Raw genomic sequence first — 18352 nt, 5'->3', positions numbered from 1 at the left:
CTTTGATATCAAACTAGAACGAATTTAAAACATAAATTTTCAAATTAAAAAAAAAAAATGTGTTAAGAAACTAATTACCTTTTTCATAAATTGAAACTGAAAAAATAGTTTTCTTAAGTTTTGAGTTAAAAAAAATATGTTAAAGATAATTAAAAAATATTTTAAATAAAAAATGTAAAAATTAATTGGATAGTAAATAAGTTAAAACTGAAATCCAATGAAAAATTGGATACAAAAAGTTGTAAATGGATTTACTCAGTACTTTTTAATTAATACAAAATTAAAAATAACGCAGTCAAGATAAAACAATTTTGACAGAAAAACTTTTTGTAGTGATCGTGAAAAAACTTATTTTAAAAGTTTAAAAATTAATGCTAGTGTATCCCTGAGAGGGAACAGTGGGTGAGTGACCCTGATTGTTATTTTTATATCACGTGCCCTACCAATTTTTATACTGAACATCTGCCCTTCTGGTTGAAGTTTTTTATTAGTAGTTAAAGTACCGTTAAGCCACCGAAACTTTCAAAACACTCCCGCTTTTAAAAAAGCTAGGCTTTCTTAGCGTCACAAATCCATTTGTTTGCATATTATCAACAATGAACCAACAGAACTCCAGTACTTAAGCAATTTAGATATTTGAGCTAATTATAATTTTATGGATTTGCAAACTTGTGGATTACGGCAAGAGCTTTTGCAATTTGTTAGTTTTTTTAAGCATGAATTTCACACGCTTGGCCACGGGTGGGTCAATAAAAACCTTACATAGACTTAATGTATCCATATTGTTCACATTACGCCTGTCTTTTTAAATTTTAAAGCTTTAATTAATGAAGCGAAATGATTTGTCACTTTTGAAACACATACGATATGATTTTTTCTCAAACGTGTCTTGAGAAGAAAGTCTCAAATAATTTTAGAATTTAGTAGTCCAAAACTTCAAATATCAGGGCTATGAGAAGCTATAAAAGCTTTACACCAAAAGCTTTGGAAAAGCTCTATTCTTGCGTATAATTTATGAAATTTTTGCGCTCTCCCAATAGCTCTTATTATTAGGCTAACACTCACTCACCAACTCTGAAAATCATCTTGTAAATCTTGAAAATCAATTGTACGCAATGGTGCACCTGGTTCCGTATCGTATGACTCCTTCTTTTTCACCTTTTTGGTAGAGCGGCGTACTGACTTTTTTGCTGTTGCCATATTGTACGGTCCTTATAAAATTGTTACGGTAAAATTGTTATTAAAAAATATTGCTTTGTTGTAGCTATTTTGGCAAATTCTTATCTAAATTTTTGAAATATTTTAAAAGGCAGAGAAAAGCAAAAATTGAAAATGAAATATGTCAAAGGCTTCGATGTTTGCTGTGTAAATAGAAAAGGGTGGCCAACGCTTGTTAATTGCTCTAGAACTTTTTCATGACTCAACCGGAAAATGATTGATGTTCGGAGAGCTTTAATTTCAGACGATGTTTAAACGTGGCCATAAAAAATGTTTGGAAAGTGAAAATTTATCTTTTCTTTTCAAAGTCTGAAGTTTTAACCCATAGCCGGTAAAAAGTCCTGAAGTATAAATAAACTAGAAAAAGGGAACACAATATTAGGTCAAAAAAAAAAAATGTGTTGAAGAGAGGTGGATAGGGATAGAGAGAGATATTAAAGTGAAAAATGAAAAGATGAAAATTACAACAATACGCTTCTCGGAGCCAAGCGAGGTCGAAGTGATGTTAAAAACCTTAAAAGACATTGTGCCATTGTAGTACCTTTTGTGGGAGCGGCCAGTGCTTCAAAATAACTACCTAATAGGTGTAGCCAGTGTTATAACTTCGGGGAACTTAAATCTGTCAAAAGAATATGCGGTACTTCTCCAAACTAAAGTAGTCTAAGCTCTGAAATGTTGTATCTTCAAAGTATATTGTTTTGTCATAAAAAAGGTGGCAAAGATTTGTAAGCCTTCATCTTCTTGGCACCCATCGTCTGTCAATACAGTGTTAAAAAAGGTTCCGCGAGAAGGAAGGCCTACATTACCTACTACTTGTGCAAAATAATAGTCAAAAGAAGCTGGGTCTTACAGCGAAAAGATGTGGATAGACGTTGCAGTCATAAGATCGACACTAGTGAGTGGTGCTATATAATTGTGGTTAGCTTTAAAGAAGCAACATAGGGTTTGCCTTCAGAACAGCGTATCTAAGGAGGACGTCATCTCACGCTACACACTCGCAATCTCTTTATGCTTCACAAACTCAGCTAGTATATTCCACGTACGTTATCCAAGCTAAGAGAGTGTTACGCAAAACAGCAAACTTTGCGCCCACCAAGTTCACTTGGGTACCCGGTCGCGGGAGCATTCATGGCAATGAGAAAGCGGATGAGCTCGCAATGGCCGCTGTATCGTTAGACACCTCTACGGATGCCTGCAGAAACAGCTAACATGACCCGACTACAATCAGAGAAGAACAGAGTCTCTACTGAATATGTCTATAATTTCTGCGAGTACCCAGCTCTTTCGAACTAGTGGCTCGAATTCTTTGCAGGTTTCTACTGCCCGACCTAGTGGCGGTGTCAAAATGCTCCATAAAGGACATCAGAAGGTGTATTGATCTAAGCAAGTGGTTTTAATAAACACACAGGATACATTATGCAATTGATTTAAGAAGAGCACAGTAACTAACCAACCATCTTCGCCGGGTGCTACGTCAACCAACCAATTAAGACCACAAACCAACAGAGATCGTCGTAACTACATTTTCTTAGATGTATGTTGCACTTACCATTATAAATATGCTTTCCGTATTGAAAAATTAAAAATATTATTTTTAAATGTTTTTATAATTCTTGCTAAAATGTTCGTTTTTATTTATTTAAATAATTCTAAATTAATTTTTATTTTTATATATATTTATATACAGAATAAAATTTCTTTAATTAATTAAATTTACTAAACATAAATAAATGAGAGTACGAAAAAATGTAGAGAATATGGAAAATATGAGAAAATTATATGACCTACATATACAAACATACAACATATCGTCGCCCGCTTGCCAGAAGCATGAATGTGCCAAAATGAAAATGTGGGGAAATCGAGTTTCAAAGTTTATTCCTCTCTCAAAATTAGAGCAATTAGTTTCTAGTGTAAAAATGTACTTATATACTATACTCACACTATGCTCTTTTAACTGAGATAATTGTTCTGCTCGCATCTCTTCTATCCTCCGAGATTTAGCATATTCATTTTTCTGGCACAACAAAAATTTAAAAAACTGATATATTTTTTGTTAACACATCTATACAAAAAAATTAAAAGTAGTCGGATCAGATTAATCTGCTCGTGCTTTCTATGCATTTTGATGCGCTGAATCCGAATAAGCTATATGAATTGGCCCGACTGGTCATGGTATGGCCTTAACCTCAAGACCTGCTGGGCAAATTCCGTTAGCAGATTGGGATTCGGAGCATCACAGTACTTGGGAGAAAATCCGCGGCTGGGACTTATCGAAGGTATGTATGTAAATAAAAAAGTTACACATTCAATTCAATTTCATATACTCTAATGTGTTTTTATTTAAGATATTATTGCAAACATAGAACTAGTTCCTATTCTTATCAGAATCAGAATCTTCTGAAATGTTGGGTTCGGGAAAAGCATTGCCCTCAAGATTTTTATGAAAAGAATGATATTGTTTTGGTATAACAAGATAATAAGCTATTAAAAATTCTTCATCGGTATAATTTGTTTTGAAGAATACCAGGCACGTATATCCGAACGATCGAACACACGAATATGTGCTGTTCTTATTTTTTTTTCAAAAATTGTAAAAAATGTTTAGCCATATGAACGAATGTGTCATACAATGTGCCATATTCATTTTTCTGGCTCAACTTTGTGTGATTGAATTGTACATTCGTGAAAATGGCATTGCAAATTATTGGGGTTTCCATGTACGTAGGAAGCTTTAGATTTAAGTAGAACCTAGATAATCTAAAGGGTAATCCAAAGAGGTCTCTAACACAAATTCGGCAAAATTCCACATTCATGCTTCTGGCTAGCGGGTGACGATATATAACAATACAAATTTCTTAAGAACAAATTTTTATATTACATTATACTTAAAAATTAAAAAAATAAAGAAAATGTGTAAAACTAAAAAATTTAATAACAAATTTCGTTTCTAAGTTTTAGATAAACCGTTTTCATATTTTGATATATTTTTTTTTTAATTTTTCACTCATAAATTTAATATTTATGATGAAAATTATTTCAAAAGACGTTGCTTATTTACATGAATTAAATTCTATGTTTTTACTTTTAAATGTAAAAGCTTAATTAATAAATGTGAATCTTGAACGCTTAAACCTATGTTTCTTAAAACAAAAAAAAAAAACTACAGTCGATAATTTATCTGAGTGCGTATACATACAATTTGGTGAATTATTTAGAGTAGGTACCAATTACAATACATAAATAGTTTTCTTAAAATTTGTGTTTTTTCGTATTCGTTGAAGTATTTTTTATACATTTTTTGTTTTCGTTAAAGCATTTCACTTTAGCCTAAACTAACTTTTTTAAACTAAAGCGCATTTTTGCTAAAATTTTTTGTGTAAGTGAATTCGTGTGTAATTTCTAAATTTTTAAAAATATTTTGTTTTTGTGCTTGATTTTGATTAAACAATTTTTTTCTTATGCCTTAATCGCACAAACATAACGAAACTTTTCTGCTAGTTTGGCACTGTGCACATTTAAATTTTTTTTTGGATAAATGCAGTGAATTGTTTTTGTGTAGATTTTTATTTTGTGGGAGATTTTTTATAAGACGCATACTTTTCTGGCATAAAGTAAAAGAAAAAGCAAACAATTTTAGCTTTATATGAAAAAAAAAAAAAAATTATTATTAATTTCGTCAATTTTAGTAAATAAAAGCATTAAAGATTTACAGGAACTTAGGCTGAAGCTTCTGAAAGTCAAAACGGCATAAGCTGTAGCTAAAAAATAAAGTTTTTTCATATAAAAATCTTTTTTCGTTTAACTTAACGAAAAACATATATATTTTTTAGTGTTATTGCTTATGGTGAAAGCACATTCAGTGAAAAGGCATATAATTGTTTTTTATTTTTAGAATAAATTTGAGTTTTTTCATGAAACATTTTTTTTAATAAAAAAAGATTTGAAAAATGTTTTCCTTGATGTTTTGCTAATAGTGAAAGCTAGTTGCTGGAAAATCATATATACTTTTTTAAATATTTTTATTTACAGTTATCGCAACAAAAAATTAATCTAAAATTTGAAAAAAGTTTTTTAATTTACTAAAAAATTAAAAAAATCGGAGATTTTAAATTTTAAAAACCAACAATTACGTTTTAAATATTTGAAATAAATAAATTTGAAAAATTGATTGGAATTATAAAAAAATTATATTTCAAACTAAAAATTAAAATTTATTTTTTTTAAGAAAATTAGGACAAAAAAATAATTTTGAAACAGATTTTGAGAAAATTGAAATTTTTGTTTTGAGTATGAGCTTATTAAATACAATTTTATGGTTTCCGAAACAAAATATTACAGGTTTGAAAAAAAAAATAAAATTTAAATATTTGAAGAAAAAATTATAATGTAAAATTATTTTTCGATATAGTAGAAGTAAAAAAGTCAAACAATTTTGTTTTGAAAAATTTGGAAAACAAATTGGAATGAAAGCATTAAATTTTTTAAAGAAATTTTTTTTTAAATTGTTCCATAATTTTTAATTTTTTTAAATTGTTTCCCAATTCGCTAAAAGAAAAAAATTTAGGCTGTCTCTATTCGTGCGAAAAATTAAGTAAACAAATTTTGGGTTTTCTTTTCGAGTATTTTCTCATTTTTTTGCTGCTTTCTTTTCATTTTAGTCTTACTCTGAATAAACATTTTCGTACAAATAGACTATTCCATAATATTAATTGGTAAACAATTATGATTAATCGGTGTTAAATTCTGAATTTTTAAAAATTAAAAAAAAATTAATGCTGCTGAACTTTAAAAAATTTAAAATGTTTAAAGAGATTTTCAGATTCTTAAGAAATATTTTCAAAAATTCTTGAACAAAATTTTGTAAACTCCTTCCGTAAATTAACAAAATTCTATTCAAGAGCTTTAAAATTTTACTTGGGAATTTTAAAACCGTATAAAAACAAAAAAAATTATGTTTAGAAAAAAATTTGAATTTTTTGATACTAAAAATATGGAAAGTATATAAATTTTTCAAGTATCAAAAACCACCAATCTAGCATAGAAAACGTCTCAAAAATGAGCTGGAAACAAAAAAATCTCTTATTATTTTAAAAAATTAAGACCTTTGATTAAAAAATTTTTTATTTTAAAAAGTTATAATATCGAAAATATTAACAAATATGAAACAAATATTTAAAAAAAATTGGAGCTTTTTGATAATAAAAATATGAAAAGTAAAAAAATTTTTCAACTATCAAAAACAAACAATCTAGCACAGAAAACGTCTCAAAAATGAGCTGGAAACAAAAAAATCTCTTTTGATTTTAAAAAATTTAAAAAATGCAGACCTTTGTTAAACAAATTTTTTATTTTAAAAAGTTATAATATCGAAAATATTAAAAAATAATTTGTTTCAAATTTGTTCCAGAAAAGGTTAAACAAAATGAAAAATAGACTTTCATATCAAACTAGAACGAATTTAAAACATAAATTTTCAAATTAAAAAAAAAAAAATGTGTTAAGAAACTAATTACCTTTTTCATAAATTGAAACTGAAAAAATAGTTTTCTTAAGTTTTGAGTTAAAAAAAAAATATGTTAAAGATATTAAAAAAATATTATAAATAAAAAATGTAAAAATTAATTGGATAGTAAATAAGTTAAAACTGAAATCCAATGAAAAATTGGATACAAAAAGTTGTAAATGGGTTTACTCAGTACTTTTTAATTAATATAAAATTAAAAATGACGCATTCAAGATAAAAAAAATTTTGACAGAAAACTTTTTAAAATTTTGTAGTGATCGTGAAAAAACTTATTTTAAAAGTTTAAAAATTAATGCTAGTGTATCCCTGGGAGGGAACAGTGGGTGAATGACCCTGATTGGCCCTCTAACAGCATTCAGATCTACACAGATGGATCTAAACTGGATAACAGGGTCGGAGGGGGTGTCTATTCGGAACGATTGGGCATACAAAGATCGTTTCGCCTTCGGGATCACTGTTGCGTATTTCAGGACGAGCTTGCGGCCATACAGGACTCTGCATCTGGTATGGGTTCCGGGACATAAGGACATACCAGGTAATGAGATGGCGGATGAGCTAGCAAGAAAGGGTACCTCCCTTCCACTTTCGCCATACTGGAAGAGGTTGGGCATGCCGCTCTCCACCTGCAAGCTCAAGATAAAGGAGACTCTACTGATGGAACCGGGAGCCAGGTGGATGCATTATGATAGATGCCACACGGCAAATCTCACATGGCCGAAATGGAATGAGTAGAGATCGCGAGAGCTTCTAACCCTCCTTAAGAGGGATTTTTCCTTAATTACTGGTCATGTTTGTATTGGACCGCATGCGGAAAGGATTGGGCTCCATTTAATGATTATTGTAGAAGCTGCAGCAACGAAGAAGAGCCTGAAACCGTTAGGCATCTACTCTGTGAATGTCCAGCGCTCGGTAGAAGAAGGCAACGTTTTATGGGCAATATGTTTATCGTAGATCTGACTGATATAGCTGAGGTCAATATACGACGCTTAGTTAGCTTCACAAACTCAACGGAGTGGTTTGATTACGAGAGTAGGAACAAATCCGTGTGGTTTCACAATGGGCCTATAAAGGCCTAAGTGTGCCGCTCCGATGTGGAGGGCAGCCACTTGGACCTAACCTAACCTAATGCTAGTGTAAATAGTTTGTAGTAATTGAAAAATAAATTAAGTGCACTTATGCCTAACTATGAAAATTAAAAAAAAAATGAGTTTTGAAAGAAATTTAAAAATTAAACCTAAAGAATTTAACCTTGTTTTTCAGTAATTATAAAATGAAAGGAGCGCATTTTTAAAATTTTTAATTTTATTAATTCCAATTTTTTTTTAAATGTGCACAAAACTCTTAAAGTTAAAAATTTTAAAGTTTAAAAGCTCTTACTAAAATAATAATTTTTTTGTCACTACTAAACGATTATATTTCTTCTCTCCAAACGCTAACTAAAATCTTAAACTTTCGAAATATATACAATTAAATTAAAAAACAAAAATAAATGTTCAAAAATTAAATATAAAAAGAAATTATTAGGTTCCAAAAATAATATCTGAAAAATTTTCTAAAAGAAAAATAAAAAATATTAAAAAATTGTTTTATAAGAAACCGCTTCAAAAAAATATCGAAAACTTTTCCAGAAAAAATTTACAATTTTGTACAAAATTTAGTACTTACTTTGTTCTGATTCTTAAACGCGCATACAAACATAACTTTTTCAGCTTAAAACCTAACCATTTCTGGAACATTGTCCTATCACATTTCGTTTAATTATACTTAATTTATACATAAGATAAAAACAAACACCCACTTAATGTATGGATTAAATCAAAATTAATTAAATTTATAAAAATTCTTTAAATATATTTGCATAAAAGATATGTGCAATAATTTTTAATGTAGGCGTTGTTGTGCAATGCGTCAGGCACAAAAAAAAAAATAAAAAATGAAAAAAAAAAAAATTAATAAATTGAATGCAATAAAAATATCAATCAACTCATATCAATATGAAATATGCAATAAATAAATTAACATCGATTTTTAATGCGTTTTTAATTGCCAATAAAAATATTGCTCCACAATTGTCATTTACGCAAATAACGAGCGTAAATAGAAAAAATATGGATATTGTGCAATGTGTGTGCTTTTATGTGTGTGTGTTTCCTAATGGCAAGTGCTAAGCGTAAACGCCTACAAAATTTATTATTATTTACCTTATCAAAAATTTATATTGCGCATTTCGTGTATGATATTTTCTTCATCAATAACTACAAACTTGTTCATACAAATATAATGTATAAATAAGTATATTTAAATATTAAATAAAATAAATAAAAAAAATTTTTTTAAATGAGAATTATACTTTTGTTTGATTTAGTTCAAAATGTTTTATTTTTAATGCTGACAGTATGCCCGAGTAACAAATTCGTACGTCCTCTTAAGTCGAGTACGCAAGTCACAAAGGAATTCAAATGATAGGCGATGACGGTGGAATTTTTGAAATTAAAGCTTTTTAGAACTTTTTTTTTAACTTTGAAAGTAATATTCCTTTTGTTAAATAAATATGCACAGTCAAACTCATAGGTTCTTTCCATGATACAAAAAAGACGGTAGTTCCTCTCAAAATTTTTTGACGTATTTGGGGATTTTTGAAGTTTTATAATGTTTGTTGTTTTGCCAGAAGCGTTGCAATACCGTTACTGTTTAAGGCGAAATTCTGGTTTTTTGGGATGGAAATTTCTTTTAGGATGAAAACGCAATGGTTATCTGAGACAATAATAATATGCTTTAGCACGTTTTATGTGCATACATATCGATTGAGAATACAGTAAAACATGTAATTTTATTGAAAAATAGTGTATAATGACTCATACATTGGTTAATGACTCATATATTTAAACGAAAAATCCTGTTGTTCTAGCATGGCCCTATTGTCATGCCCCTACAGTGAATATTTCTCAAGGCATGTTGAGAAAAAGTGTACCTCCAAAGTCTGCACTTCTATGTCAATGCTAAAAGGGCACAGAATGTGTATAGGCGGGGATGCCCCAATGTGACCCCTGGTACAACGGGCAAAAACACTCATAACTATTGGCTAACCTGCAGAGCTACAGGGTAATGTTCTCCCTAAAAAATGGTTTAACAATTCCCTCCTAAAGCGCAGCGCTTGAATTATAGAATAAATAAAAAAATAAAAAATGTTGACCTGTAGCCAATTTATCAAGAAATTGCGGTGTCGGTTTATAAGGACCTCCTTTGAACAAGCAATTGACAAACGTGTATGTTTTGTCAAAATGTTCTGAGCAAACGTATGGGCTATATTCTCTTACTTTGCATACTTCGATCCATGTTTCTCCCACCAAAACAATTTTCGGGAGCTCGAAAAACTTATTAAAAACCTTGTTTTCTAGGCTGATATTTCGTATTAAAATATGTCCAAGGCATGGGGCTCGTTTTTTTTCATTTTTATTTAAAATAACTATGAACGTAATTTAGTCGTATTCGTTAATATGAAATCCATCAAAATTAGACAAATTCGTAACATTTTTCAATCTGCTTGAAATTGTCATTGTCCCGCAAAAGTCAAGTGGCTAACGTCACACTAAATGGAACTAACGCCATTTTTTGTATCATGGGTTCTTTCATAAATTACTCGCAGAAACTTTTATTCGCAAAACGTACTCCAAATTTAAACTTCACAATATGACTCCGTATAGTTATCTAAATGAGTTCAAAAAAGGCGCATATAGTTCTGTGAAAAGCATAAAAAAGTCTCAAAAAGCTTCCAAAATAAATTTAAGAAATGTAATAAAACGCTTCACATTCATTGGGAAAAGAGTAATTTGGGAGTCATTGTTATGACTACTTTTAATGCGTAGCACTTTAAAGAGTTATACATGAGAGAAAATCTCCAAAAATAGGTGTCTAATTTTTTTTTTTTTTAATTTTGGTTATATGGACTGCAAATGAAGCCGAGAAATATGACCCCAATAAACCTCTAAAATCCATTTAGGGAGTTATAAATCACTTCCAATTCACAAAAATAGGAGTCGTTCGCCTCGGTAGAGTGACTACAGCAAACGTATTAAATCCCTTTAGAAAGAATCATAGACAGCGCCAAATTCAACAGAATTGGAGTCATTTAAGTACCCCTCCTTGTTTCTCATTTTGAGCTCCATTAAGAGCTGTATCTGAGGTAAAGGTTCCAAAAAATGAGTAGTTAATAGTTAGCGACTCAACTTCACTTACAAAAGGAGCTCTCCAAAATGCTTAGAAAATTCATTTGGGACTTATTTTATGACTCATTTCTAGGTAGAGTGATTTGTTGCTCATAGACCCAAATGAAGCTCAAGCTAGCTTTACCACTCCAGGTAAAAACTTTTACAGCTTTTAAGAAAAAAAAAATTGAAAGAAGTGTTCTTTGTGCGAACAAAAGAACACGCCTCTTGGGTCTTAGAGAAATGTACGCATGCCCAAAGAATTTTGGAAATAGAAAAGAACACACCTATTGCATTTGCATTTAGAAAATTACTTGACACGTCGGGTTTTGTTTTGATTCGGCTTCGACAAAAAACAACAGGTAAATTTTTCAATAGAGTGCGTTCTTTTGGCCGCTCAAGGTTACCCAAGGGAATCGTTCCAATTCCTTGGATCCTATGTCTAACAATAACATACATTACGCAAAGTCTGTGTGATATGGACCCTAAAAAAATTTACGTTCTATGCCACTCTATTTAAATATATTTTAAAAAGTTAAGTGACTGTGGTCACACAGAAGTTTTCCTGGAAAACAAAAGAACGTATCTATTGTTTAAGTCTATATAAAATTTTATGCTTTGACTCAGAAGCAAAATATTTTGAGCGATTAAGGGAACATACCTATTGTTCTGGCCTTTGGAAGATTGCTGCAAATGCACCTATTCTTTGATCCTTCGAAAGCTTCTAAAAAACTTTGCTTTACATTTCGGCTTCCACATAGGACCTATTTGCCTATAGAGGGTATTTTTTGGCTGTCCAAGGCTGCAAAAGAGTACTGTTACTATTTCTTGGACCCCTTGTCTTTGACTACTTTTGACTAGACCGAGTCTGTGTGCTATTTGCCGTAGGAAAGTGTTTCGTTCTAAGGCCACTATAAGCTATTTACTAACACTTGGAAAAAGATGAAATCCTACGCTCATATACAATATTTTTTGGGATATAAAAAGAAGCCACATTTTGTCTAGGTGGAATAAAATAATATAAGCAAGATTTGTCTGGCAAACAAAGGAACACGCATAATGCTTAGGCTTCCTAGAAAGTATTCGGCTCAGCATACGAACGGCTTTGACTGAAGTCGGACTTAATTTGGTTCGTTTCGCACTTCAAAGTCCTCGCTTGATCTATCTATCTATGGGTTAAAGTTTAAAATCCTACTAAACATTTCTTTATAGAAGCACAATAATCAAAAAATTCGTATTCCGTACCTAGGTTGTTAGAATTATTGTGTTCGAGGGCACGAAAATGTTACTTCAATCAAAAATTCTAACAAAACTTGACTACGTGCTTATGACTGCCGGACTTTTAAAATCCTTGCCTTCTACCGAGACTCATAAGTATCATCTCGCACTTAAATAATCTCTTAACACACTTTCGCACTCAAACCATGCTTAAAATGTGCGTCAACTATGCCATAGAAGAATGTGATGTCGTTGGACTATGACTCAAACTGGTCGCCTCTGAGCTGGGCACTGTTCTGTAGCGATTTTTTATTTTCCGTCTTGTGTTTGTGTGAGAAGTCATACAAAATTTCCACACCGCCAAAGCGCAAATAGCTAGGAGAGCAACAAAAATAACAGCGCCTATATAACGCACTTCAGGTCGTGTAAAAAATTGGCGTACACTTGGTTGATAGACGGTGGGTTGTGGCATGGGTGGTGATGGCGCTGATGTTGAGAAGGTGTACCAATAGGTAACTGTTGTAGTCGGCGGCGCTGGTGTGGTTGTGGTGAATGGCGAACTTGTGGTGGATGTTGACGGGTTAACAGAGCTGGTATATGGCGAGCTCGTTGAGGGAGCGTGAGTTTGTGTGGTACTTGCATATTCCGTTATAAGAGATGTGGTGGAGATGGTTGTTGACGAGACTGGCGTGGAGCTTGTGCTGAAATCTGTTTGAGCCGCAGGTGTAGTGGCATTTCCTTGGGAGCTTGTGGAAGTTGTATATGCTGTAAAATTGCCAGTGACTGGCGTGGGTGCTAGTGGAGTCACAGTTGAGGATGTAGTTTTGATATCTGCAGTGCTCACCGTTTCTGTGGTATCATCTGTGGAACTACTTGAGAATGCACTACCATCTATGAAACTCTCTGTACTAGAAGTTGACTCCTCTGTGGAGCTCTCAGAAGACGAGTACATACTGCTTTCTGGGCTCGCGCTTGCAGTTGTAGATGTGGAGTCGTGTTCATATGTTTGTGTTGCATTTGTCAGTGTTTCCGTGGGTTCCGGTTGACTAGAACTTTGTGGTGATGATGTCACTGTTTGTGAAGACTGTGAGGAGCTTTCGCTAACCTCTTCTGCTAGCTTATCGGTAGTTGTAGTGCCAATTTTGGTTGAGCTGTATTCTGAAAGGCCAAAGTAGTCCTCAGAACTGATGTCATCAATAAATTTGGCAGTGCTCGTAAGCTCTGTGCTACTAGAAAATAGTTCGGAAGTTGTAGTTGAAAAGCTAACGAACTCTTTTGTCGTTTCAGTGCTGGTTGACTGGTTTGATTCATCTGTGGTTGATTCCATAGAGACTTTATTTATTAAATCAGTAGAAGGCACTGTTGAAGTACTCGTGATTTCCGCTGTAGAAGTCGCAAGTAATGTGGATGAAGCTATGTTAATCGGTGTCGTAGGTTCACTTGTTAACTCAGTAGAAGAAACTTGGGGGGATTTCGTACCAGAACTTGCTGTCGCGGAGCTCCCTAGTATCGCGGATGCAGTTGAGTTAATCGCTGTCGCAAGTTCACTTGTTAACTCAGTAGAAGACACTTTGGCGGACTTTCTACTCGTGCTTTCTGTTGTGGTGCTTTCAAGTAGAGTGGGTGCAGTTGTGCCAGCCATCTTCATACGTGGTACCCGCTCAGTTGAACTCGCTCCATTCGCATTGGAGTGTGTCGAGTTCTCACGAGAAACCAATACATTTTCATCTTCGTTCTCCGGACATTGTGGACAGCACTGGCCGATAACTTTAATCGGCCTTTTACAAGTTGCAGGCTTACACAAATTCTCCACGCACTCGCGCATACCATTTTCGCAATGACAATTTGTACAATAATCATTTTCGTACCAATCGCTACCATGCTCCATTGGCTTTAGGGTGTCTGCGCTGAAACAAATAAGTTGAGTTTCTTGCTCTTCCAGTGTGGGACATTCATTGTGACAAAGCTCTGGTCCTTTGGTACCATAACAGCTACAGCGTGTGCACGCGTCACGCCAATACGGCTGAGCATCAATATCATCACATGCCCGCCTTGGTGCACAAGCCCAACTCGGACAGCAATTGCCTGGTGTACCAGCTGCTTCCTGAAGTTGAATAATTACTTCATTGCTGGGACATACTGGCACTGCTCCGCAAGGTTTGCATTCGCAATCTTCTAATATAGAATGACGTCGTATTCGTCGTCGTCGTCGTAGCTGTAATTGCTCCTCCGGTATTCTGCTACAGCAATTACTTAACATACTTTCTTGCTCGTCTGCATCTTCGTAAACTTTTTCGGCGAAATTCTGCTCACGTTTCATGCGCTTGTTTTCTGCCTCTCTATGAGAATCTGCAGAACTATCCACTAAATTGTAAAGCAATCGATTTGTTGGCTCATTTGCTGTTGTTGTTGAGGCTGTGGGCGTTTTCGTACTAGCTGCGGTTGTCAGCATGCTCGGTTGGAAAGGAACTTCTTCATTTTGTTCATCATCCCCTTCAGCGAGGCCTCCGACATCATCGAAAAAGTCTTGTGGTTGCACAAACTCATCAGGACTATAAAGCACATCAAAAACTGCATCTGATTTACGTTCGACGCTATCTGCTGGACAAAAGCTTGGTTCTGGGGGACATTCCACATTACTGCAATCATCATCGAAGGTAACTGAAAAGAAAGAAAAAATAAAATTGTGGTGAATTTATAACAACAAATTTCTAAACATAAGAACTGAAGCAAGCGATTAAGCCGACATTTGCTGGGAGGCAAAACATCCATCTAATTATTGAGTTCCAAGGCAATGGCAATATGTCTTCGTGCACTTTTATCACTCAAGCGGCCCTCTTTTGATTTTGGACGCAAAAAGGCACGAGCAATTTTTGTGTGATCTCAAAGCTGGGTAAATGGATTTCGGAAATATTTGACCTGCAAAGACCTAGCTTGTAAGACGGATATAAGATTGACGTTGAAGTTGCTAAAATGGCTGAAATGCGATGATTGCTACCCCACAATATAGCAGAGAGGTACACTTAGGCTGCCTGACTCATTGTGAAATTCCAAAGGCTTCACTGACTAGTTTGCAGCCAAAAAAAGTATTCCTTGCGATACTCTAATTTCGAAGAAGAGAAAGGAGGAGATCACTCTGACTTGAAAGAGCCACGTTGAGGACAAGACAACCGCCCTATTACGCAGCGGCGAAAATCGCTTAAATGGTTAAGCGCCAATTAATTATCATGATTAGAGCAAGAGGTATTAGCAGAGTAAGAGGTAGGTGCGCAGGTAGAGATAGAGGTAGGCGTATTGGTACGTGTAGAGGTAGATGTATAGGGAGGAGTAGAGGTAGAAATATAGATAAATACAGGGATGATGAGTTTAAGTAAGAGCGACAGATCCTCCTTCCAAGCCGAGGGCAGAGTGTCGGAAAACCGTGCACTCAGATATCTGAGTCATCTTGTCTGCAGTCCTGGACATCAGCAGAGAAAGTAATGAGTCGACTCTTCTTCTTCCTCATCTTGAAAGCTACTTCAGAGGGAGCTTGTTGGTACGTGCCATCGTTGGAGCATCGTTGCAAAAGCCCAATGACCTGTGATGACACCCTAGTCCTTTCATTTCCTATTCAAACATGGACATAAGCTCCTTGAGACTTCGAAATCGTCCGTTGCCTTTATCGCATATTCCTCGATTTTCCTCAAGAGAAATCCCGGTGGTGGTCATGAGCTGCCCGCCTCACTGAACCTTTCCCTCCCTTATATATTATCTGTAAATTCTTTCGCTTTCATATTGCTGTGCCCAGGGACTTAGGAAAGGGAGACATTGTGTTCGTATCTCGGACGCCATTTAGTTTCGACACCACCCCATGATATTCTAATTTATCTCGTTGAACTTTAATGCCTAAAATGCGGCCAAGCTGTCGACAAAAATCATTAAATTAGTATCTGCGACCGTCCTGTCTTGGAGAAGTCTGACTGCTCTGCCTATGGTACTTACCTCCAACTAGATGACATTGCATGAGCTTGGAAGTCGATGAGTTTAGTTTAAGTAGATTTAGTACCTGTATTGAGCTTGATTGCATTAGTTTATGGTTTATTTGAGCTAATGCGAAAGACCACCATCAGAAGACTATATGAATACTAAAAAAAGTGACTGCCAACCTCATCTATCCGGGGCGAATCCTCTTTCTTTAGCAGGTGAAGCTCTGGCGATCCCAAGTTCCTCATGAATGTAGGGGTTTGGGGCGGAATGGCCTAGAAAGTTGTGGTCATATTAAATCGTGCCGAGATGATCGGGGTAGTACCTTAATAGTGCTTGGTACCGGAACGTACTGAATCTATATCCGGAAAAGGACCACTAACATCGATTATACTCCTCAAAACCTTCGGGGAGTGTCATTATCCCTACAAGAACAACAACAACACTGTATCAAGTCGCTTAACATATCTGGGGAGCTTCTTATATGTTTTCTACCTTCCTATATGTGTTCTCTAAAACGTAGGTAATGCGTATCTTGCTGAAGTAAGTTGAGACTGTGGTTGCACCTGCAAACTCAGCTGCCTCATTGAATGTGGTATCCTTTCTGTTTTTTTACTTCCTTTATAGAAGATATATAGAGAAAAATTCGTTAGATGGCGCACGGATCGAAATAATTAGATAAGAATTTGAAAATTTTCAAACCAGCTTTTAAGTAACTTCTTGATGAGCTAGAGACTTGAAATTTCAAACTTACTTAATTCAGAGGTCGATGACAGCCAATGACACGATACAAAAAGTTTGGCTAGGGGGCGCACGGGATGAGATATTTAGCAAAATTGTACGAAACGGAGGGAATTTCGGGATTGATATTTATGTAAGTTCTGAGCTACAACTGTAAAACTTCTCATATAGGATAAGACGCCAAGAAAATTTAAGAAAAGGAGAAAAAGATTCCGTTAGGTGGTGCACGGACCGCAATATTTAGATAATAATTTGGAAATTTGGTGTTTTGAGATCGATTTTAAAGTAACTTTTCATTGAGCTATAAACATGATAGGTTAAGCCACCGTGACCAAGGAACAAAAGGAGAAAAAAATTCCGTTAGGTGACGCACCGATCGAAAAAATTAGGTAATAATTTGAAAATTTGAAACCGGGTTTTAAGTAATTTCTCGATGAACTAGACGCTAAGAATTTAGAGCTTAATTCAGAGGTCGATGACAGCCGATGACACAATACAAAAAGTTTCGCTAGGGCATGCACGGACTGAGATATTTAGAAAAATCAAACGGAACGGAGGGAATTTTGGGATTGATTCTTATGTAAGTTCTCATTGAGCTACAAGCGTAAAACTTAACAGATAGGTTAAGATACCGAGAAAATGTAAGGAAAGGAGAAAATAAAAATAAAATAAAAAAATTTTAAGCACTTCCTTTATATAAGTGGAAAAAAAAAATCAGCAAAAAATGTATAGACATATTCTGGCTATGCTTTCATTTTTTAATTTTGACATAGAAATTTCAAAAATATTTATGAGAAGTAAAAATATAAAGGTGAGGCGCAATTAATTGAACAATAATATCTCCTTTCCTACCAACTTTCCAATCCAAGTAATGTGTGTTCCACTTTTATATTTTTACTTCTCATAAATATTTTTGCAATTTCTATGTCAAAATTTAAAAATCAAAGTTTAGCAAGAATATATCTTTATATAAGAAGACATTTTTCGCTGATTTTTGATCATTTATATAAAGAAAGTGTTTAAAATTTTATTTTATTTTTATTTACCTATGTAGCCATCGAAATAATAAATGCACCATTTAGGCGAGTTTCCCACAAAATGGTATCCAGAAGGACTAATGCTACATATACAAATTTCTGCTGATGACTTTGCTCTTTACTGAATTCCCAGTCCAGTTGAACGTTTCTTACCCGTACGAACATTCGTATTTAGGTTACTTACAGCTCGATAAACTTCTAGAGCAAATCTTTTGTCTTGTTCGAATTGCATTTTGGCCACGTATATGTAAGATGGTGTCTATTTGCAACTCAATTCCATTCTTATAGGAAACAAGAGCATACAGACATAACAAAAAGTAATCCAACATTTAAATAAATGTCTTTTCTCTGCAACATACTTAGTTACATATTTATGTAAGTGCATGTGTCATGAGGCATTCAGAATTTGTTTACATTTCCAGACCAACGTGTCGTATGAGTAA

The 18352-nt window shown here is 33.9% G+C and overlaps 1 protein-coding gene across 1 annotated transcript in view; it reads right to left on the bottom strand.

The window, feature by feature from the left end:
• Positions 1–2806: 2806 nt before the first annotated feature.
• The window catches only part of LOC137254050 (uncharacterized), a 151175-nt gene continuing 135629 nt past the window's right edge, over positions 2807–18352 (bottom strand). The window contains exon 3 of the mRNA XM_067791732.1: positions 2807–14829. Within this exon, the coding sequence (XP_067647833.1) occupies positions 12395–14829 (2435 nt within the window). The 3' untranslated portion in view covers positions 2807–12394. The remainder of the gene's footprint in view (positions 14830–18352) is intronic.

The sequence above is a fragment of the Eurosta solidaginis genome, chromosome 5 (assembly GCF_040869045.1).
Source record: "Eurosta solidaginis isolate ZX-2024a chromosome 5, ASM4086904v1, whole genome shotgun sequence".
NCBI lineage: Eukaryota > Metazoa > Arthropoda > Insecta > Diptera > Tephritidae > Eurosta > Eurosta solidaginis.
The sequence above is the reverse complement of the archived record's forward strand: the minus strand, read 5'-3'. Positions and strand labels throughout refer to the sequence as shown.